Below are 7,604 nucleotides of genomic sequence, written 5' to 3'. Positions count from 1 at the left end.
GGGGATAATGTCGGGTAATGAATTTTATTTAATGGGGGAAACTGTATGTATGGGTTTTCTAAAGTCCTAATCTCCATACATGTGGTGGTATTAAGATCTCGATAAGCATATGACAAGCAAGTTCTAATTTTGTGAAACATACCAGTTACCTTCAAATCATAATATATGGCATGTTCTATATTTATTATATAATATGTGTATTAAGTATATGGGGTCATCTCACAATATGTTTGGAAATATGGGCTACCGATATGAAACATGTATATCTGTCCCCTTGACTCGTTATCCCCGCCTAAACGACCCCATTTTCAACATTTTATGAAAAAATTGTTAGGAAAACTATCGAGAAGCTGAAAAACTAAACATGAAAAGAAACCTATAACTTGGCATTAATCACAATAATAGACACTTAACAACGTTGGTTTCCGAACACTATTCGAGGTACTATCGGGCTAAAAATTTCAATTTTTCCTCGTCCCCACACTTGAGGTTGATATTGTCCTCAGTGTTAAAAATATGAATCGTTTAAAGAACATTTGGAGGACAAGGTTGAAATTGACTGTTTAACTATTTATAACCGAAGCTCTAATGTGATGGTTCTGACACTAAAATATACAAGTACACTTCTAACACTCAAACTAAAATAACAAAATAAATTATGAAACTAAAATCACCTAATATGAATGATAATGCATGCTCGACATGGTAGGAAACCCTAGTGGACACTCGTCTCCCCCAAATACCATAACCAAATCTGCAAAATCTCGAGACGTGTAGAAGCAAGCTTCTCACAAGTGTAAGACATAAGTCTTATAAGAACTTTTGCAAAAATGATTTTGTAAATTAATTAATTTTATAAGACGATTACCGAGCCGATTATTAAGTTCCAAAACAAATTTTGTTAAACGAGTTAAAATGTTAAAATACCTAACTCACTTTCATAGGAATCACAATTGCATTTAGCTTACGCAACAAGTCCTTTAAACCCCTAGTAGCCCGGGTGGACGAGTATGGTCTCGTGAGGGTTTGTAGTGTACTACACCCACACAGTTCCCAATACAACAAAATATACACGAACCTGGAAACATGTGTAATTCACCATCAAGTGTGTTTTTAAACCGACGAGGTTTTAATGAAACTCACAGATTCCTTACTGATGTTAAGAATATCTTCCATCTCCAAATATGGCTTCAACCTATAGCCATTCACCACTTGCCTCACGTGGTCATCAAAATCTTCAATCTCGCATTACCCGTAATTCCCAACTCGAACAATCAAATACGAGTCCATCCACTTGCTTTTGAGTTTACCCAGAAAAAGCTTCATCCTCGTGTTGTAAATCCAAACTCTTTGACCAAGTTCAAAATTCTTCAACCAGATTTTAGCATCATGTACCTTCTTCATCTCTGCCTTATAAGCCTATGCACACTCGTACGCCTCGTCCCGTAACCCCTTAATCTCACACAACGAGAACTTCCTATCTTTACCCGCATCATCATAACTAGTGTTAACTTGTTTAGTGGCCCAATGAGCTCGTTGTGCAATTTTAGCCGGTAAATGGCAATCCTTTCCATACACAATTCTATAAGGTGTGGTACCAATCGGCGTTTATAATCTCTTTGGTAAGCTCACAAAGCATCAGTCAACTTAGTTGACCAATCCTTACGGTCTGTCTGAACGGTTTTCTGTAAAATCTGTTTAATTTGTTGATTAGACACTTCAACTTGTTCTCTCGTTTGTGGATGGTAAGGAGTTGTGATTCTATGACCAACCCCATATCGTTAAAGAAACTTACCGAATTTAAAATTTTTGAAATAGGATCCCCATCATTAATGATGGTCCAGGGGATTCCAAATCTCGAGAAAATATTAGATTGCACAAAGCTACAAATGACAAGGTGATCATTCGTCTGAGTAGATATTGCCTCAACCCATTTAGACACATAGTCGACAACTACTAGGATATACAAATTACTGTAAGAGTTCGGGAATGGGACCATGAAATCGTTCCCACAAACATCAAAAATATCAACTACAAGGATCGGGTTCAAGGCATCTCATCCCTCTTAGAAATGCTCCCGCGTTGTTGACACTTTAAACAGTGTGTCGCAAACTCGTGAGCATCCTTAAACAATGATGGCCAATAAAAGTCACCCGTCAAAACTTTTCTAGTTGTTTTCTAGCGCGTGTACCAACACTGATCTGACATCCTCCTCGGGTATGCATCGTCTCATCATCTGATCAGCACCAATCTTGAACAAACCCGGGTCATCCCAAATTTATTGTTTAGCTTGTGACATCAAGTGTTTCTTCTTCCTCCTTGGCCAATGCTCCGGTATGTCACCCGAAACATTAAAATTAACAATATCTGACCAAGGATTTTGGGAAACCGCAAAATCTGTTCGTCAGGAAAGGACTTGTTATTGGGCCCGTCCTTGTCTCCATCTTCCACCATGATTCAGGACAAGTGATCTGCAACAACATTTTCACTCCCTTTCTTGTCCCGAATCTCTAGATCAAACTCCCAAAGCAACAAAATCAACCTGATCAATCTTGGTTTTGCGTCCTTTTTGTATAAGAGGTACTTGACAACAGAGTGGTCAGAATATATAATGACTTTACTACCCCAAATATAAGACCGGAATGTATCGAGAGCATATACTACCACTAGTAACTTCTTCTCGGTTGTGGTATAATTCAGTTGAGAATCCGAGAGGGTTTTACTTGCATAGTATATGGAAACAGGTTTCTTTTTAACCCGTTGACCCAAATCATCCATGAATATATCTAAAGACACCCCCATCATATCAAAAAAGATACTCATCATACACCTTTAGAAGGTGGCGGGGGCATTACATAGACCAAATGGCATGCGCCTAAATGCGAATGTGCCTTATGGGAAAGTAAACGTGGCCTTTTCCTGATATTCAGGATGATTAGCTATCTGATTATAACATGAATAACCATCTTGAAAACAATAAAATTTCTGACCTGATAGCTTCTCTACAATCTGATCAATAAACGGAAGCGGAAAATGATCTTTCGATGTAGCCGCATGCAGCTTCCGATAATCGATACAAATACGCCACCCGGATACCGGCCGGGTAGCTACCTCGTTACCTGAGTCGTCATTAACAACTTGGATGCTTGCCTTTTTCTATACCGTCTGAGTTGGGCTCACCCACGTGCTGTTAGAAATGGTGAATACGATACCTGCATGGAGCCATTTCAGCACCACCTTCTTCACAACCTCTCGCATGTTCGGGTTCAACCTCCGTTGAGCATCATGCACGGTTTTAGCTGACAAATCTGTAAGAATCTTATGCACGAAAATGGAGGGACTAATCCCTTTTAGATCCGCAATTGTCCACCCGATCACCTCCTTATCTACAACCCGCACCTCCAACAGAGTACTTTCCTGTTCAAGACAAATTAGAAGCTATAATAACAGGTAAAGTTTCGCTCTTACCGAGAAAAACATATTTTAAATGATTTAGGAGCTCCTTAAGCTCGACTTTTTGTGCTTCCTACAGTGACGGTTTTAACCCTGTATCGATCTTCTCGGGTAGTTGTCCCCCCTGAACCAACCACGGTGGTCGATCTCCTTTAACAGCTGAAACTTCCATCTTCCTTTCTTCATCCTCTAGTTTTTTTTATCAGTTTCCACCTATAACCTGTAAAAAATAAAGCACGTCGTGTTCACGAAAGAGTAGTATTAACGAAATCACTCGTTAATAACATCGATCATAAAGCACTCGTCATTGATCGGAGAATTATTTACATGTGTGAAAACATTTACCTTAAGCTTATGGTTACCAAATGCCATGTCAACTGTACCACCTCTACAATTAATGTTGGCATTTGCAGTAGCCAAAAACTGCCTAACAAGTATAACCATGGGCTGCTTGGTCCTCTCACCCAAAACATAATCAAGGATTAAAAAGTTAACTGGGAAATAAAAGTCTTGCACCTAACAATCACATCAGTCAGTATCCCTCGAGAAATTTTCGGTGTTTGGTTATCTAGAACAAGCATTGCAGCGATTGCCCAAAGCGGACCAAAGTCATAGTGATCGTAAAGACATCCTGGGAGGATACTAATACTAGCTCCAAGATCGAGAAATGCATGTGTCATTTTAAAATCACCCACTTGAATAGTTATAATAAGAGCTCTCGGATCTTGTAACTTAGGTGGAAGAGCAACCAAAATAATTGCACTCACATTATCCGTAAACTCAATATGTTTAGGAATTCTGTGGTTCCACTTTTGTGTGCATAACTCTTTCAGATACTTAGCATAGGCGGGAATATGTTTTATGGAATCTAATAGGGGATTACTAATTAATCTGTTTAAAAGTTTCACAAATCTCTTCTTGTTATGGGCTCTAATTAGTTGCCATCTTCGCCTTAGATGGCGCCAACAATGCATCAGGATATGGGACGATTTTCACCTTCCCATTGTCCTTAGAATCGGTGGTGCCATCTTTCAGAACCGGTTTGTTAATTTTATTTTCACTATAATTAGGCTTACTTAAAGTAACCGGTTCTGGTTCGTCATCACTAATGACAATTTCATCAACTTCTTCCACCACCCCCTCAAATAGTGGTGGTGGAAGTTATTTTCATATTTCTTACCTCATGTTAAGATACTTACCTGGTTCACGTGTTTCTTAGAACGCGAACAGTAATGGTTCGGGTTCACCGTGGTGTCACTCGATAGCTGACCCGCACTTTTCTGCAACTTTGCCATGTCCGGGCAAGCTGGCCAATTTGTTTTGACATCGTTTCTGAAGATTTGTATCGTAACTCGAACTGCTTCCGAGTGTCTTTCTAATTATCTGTCACTATCTTCACCAAAGCGTCGAACTTCGAGTGCTCGGACTCGTGTGAATTACCCGAGGACCTTTTCTGTTGGTCCTGATTTTGGCCACCCGATGAACTACCACCCTGATTACCGTCTCTGTTATATCCCCAACCACTATTCTGATTATATGAACCCTGCTGATAACCACCCTTTCGGTAACAACTCTGCTGGCGGTTTTGGCTCGAACCTTGTAAATTTGTATTTGACTGAGTAGCGGCATTCCAGTATCTAAAGTTCGGGTGGTTCCTTAGGCCCGGGTGATAGATGCTTAAGTTATACCCTTGGCCTTTAGACTCCCTGTAAGCATAATTAACTTCCTCTTCGGGATCATCCTCATTATTATGAAACTCAGGGAAATTTTTTGCTTTATGCCAAGTTCACCATATTCCTCACAAAACAGGAATTTCACCCCGAACCTACCAACCTCTTTTTTCTTATCTTTTCGGTACACAGCCAGCTCACGTTCTAACTTAGCTATCCGTTCCGAGTCACTTGTGGCTGACCTTACTGATTTGGTGGTGGTCTGTTTCTTATCCTTTTTACGGCTGCTTCTGACTTTGAATCTTCACACATGAACTCAAAAAGTCTCAGTTATCTTCTTTCGGTTGGTTTAATAGTTGACCACCACACGAGGCTTTCAAATGCTTTCTGTCTTCATATGTTAACCTGTCAACAAAACATATCACTAACTCCCATAACTCGATCTGATGATGCTGGCACTTTTTGATCATTTATTTGAATCAGGTAAATGTCTCATGAAACAGCTCGCCCGGTAACATTGAAAAATGGCGAATCTCAATTCGGGTTTCCGTTGTCTTCGACTATGAATAATACTCGTTTAGGAACACCTGCTGCATCCCCACCCAGTTTCTGATACTATACATCGTTAATGAGTTAAACCATTGTTTTGCTTTGTCTTTCAATAAAAACTGGAATAACCGTAACTGAACCTCATCCTGGTAAAATGTACCATCATCAATCGGCCCTCAAATAGCCGAAAAATCAAACAAATGTGAATACGGGTCCTCAGAAGCCATCCCGTGAAAAAGTCGCACGATGTTAATGTAAGATAGCCAGGACTTAAATGTATATTTTCCCGGTTCTTGCACATGTGGGACAATCAGGGATAATCCATCTGAAATAGACGGTCTAAACAGACTGTTAACACCCTAAACCGGGGCTACATAATTTATCCTTCACCCCGCTGGATTAACCAAACCACCTCTGTTGACTTAGATTCCCTGACCCCTATAAATTATGTTAGCTCTATTAAATCTGTTCCTCCCAATACCATGTCTACCCCTGTTTCGATTCAAAAATCCACGTATCTATTCACTGGTTCTTCTACCTGTTTATCCCAACAATCATTTACTTCATTTAATTGCTCAAACCGCTCATTCTGTCTAATTCTCCACTCTAGTCCATTATTGCCATCTTCTTCTTGATCCATATCATCCCATTCCCTGTCTTGTTTTACATCCACGGTATTAACACTAACGTAATATTCACTTGGATACACATGAATTCTATGTCTAGGGTATTATGTGGGGTTGATGGACCGGGTTGATTGTTGTTTCAGTTTCGGTTTCTGGATAAGCAAGTTGAATTGTTCGGGTTTGTTTGCTGGTTGGAATTTATTGGTGGGTTTTAGTCTTTTCGGGCGGATCTTGGTTGTTATTATGACTCAGTTGGAAATAAATGTCCTTATTGAATGGGTTCTGGTTCAATTTTGATTCTGGTTTTGGTTTCGGTTCTGGTTTTGACTTTGAGTGTGATCTTCCATTACTAATTCTCTAAATTGAGCGTGGTTCTGCCGAGCTATTCTCTCAATTTCAGGCTCGAAAATAAGAGGTGATAACCTGCTTGAGTGACGGGTGTGCATAAACCTGTTACCTACACAATCAACACACCCCCGTGTATAATGAGAAAATAAAATAAAAATAAAACTAAATTATAACTAAACTAACACTAAAATAAACAAGAAAATAAAATACCACGTAAACACTAAGCGCAATATCTCCCCAACAACGACGCCATTTTGATGCTAGATCGCCGCTATCTAGTAAAAAACAATTATAATAAATTCCTAATCACCTTAAGCCAGCTAGGGTAAGTAAGGTGTCGAACCACGTGGAGTATGTGGTCAGTGTACCATGTAACCAATTTCTAGAATTATGAAGTAAATGTCAAAAGTGTTGATCACACTAGCAAACAATTTAGATTTAATATTACTAAAGCAATTAAACAAAGAAAACTTCAATCGATTAATAAGAGAAAATCACACCCGAGGGTCAAGCATGTAAGAAACAACAATCTCATGTCATTTAACATATTAAATATCAATAATCGAATCTGGTTAATCAACTAGTTAAACCTTAGGCATCAACAATAGCTAACACAAGGCAATGGTTATAAAACGACCCTTACTAGTGTGACTCAACTAAGGGAAATTGTATGCTTTATCACATTTAAACTAATTAATACAACCCTATGAACACGTATCACGACAATTGGCAAACTAACGTTCTGATCGAAATAAACCTAAACCGACTGAGTGCACAACAGTACCCAACATAAATCTTCATAGATCGACAATCAATAAATTACAAATACTTAGTTTTTAAAACATGAGAGAAATGAACAAGTACAATACTCTACACCCCGGGTCTGAATCACAGAGACTAGACGCTCATGGTGATGATTTGGTCTTCACTTGATGTTTGGTAGGCCATGAATACGAAA

General features: G+C 39.1%; 1 protein-coding gene across 1 annotated transcript; it reads right to left on the bottom strand.

Moving 5' to 3' along the window:
- Positions 1 to 1,419: 1,419 nt before the first annotated feature.
- LOC143569569 (uncharacterized) lies at positions 1,420 to 4,748 on the bottom strand. The gene is made up of 6 exons (XM_077055445.1): positions 4,653 to 4,748; positions 3,799 to 3,969; positions 3,213 to 3,417; positions 2,991 to 3,119; positions 2,543 to 2,786; positions 1,420 to 1,582 (listed from the first exon to the last, which is right to left on the bottom strand). The coding sequence occupies exons 1-6, from the start codon at positions 4,746 to 4,748 to the stop codon at positions 1,420 to 1,422; spliced, it is 1,008 nt and encodes a 335-aa protein (XP_076911560.1).
- Between the last annotated feature and the right edge of the window lie 2,856 nt (positions 4,749 to 7,604).

Source organism: Bidens hawaiensis, unplaced genomic scaffold (genome assembly GCF_021521415.1).
Source record: "Bidens hawaiensis isolate Kalapana, Puna unplaced genomic scaffold, B.hawaiensis_p1.1 tig00024618_1, whole genome shotgun sequence".
In the NCBI taxonomy this organism is placed as follows: domain Eukaryota; kingdom Viridiplantae; phylum Streptophyta; class Magnoliopsida; order Asterales; family Asteraceae; genus Bidens; species Bidens hawaiensis.
Note: the sequence above shows the minus strand (reverse complement) of the source record. Positions and strands in the feature narration are given on the sequence as shown.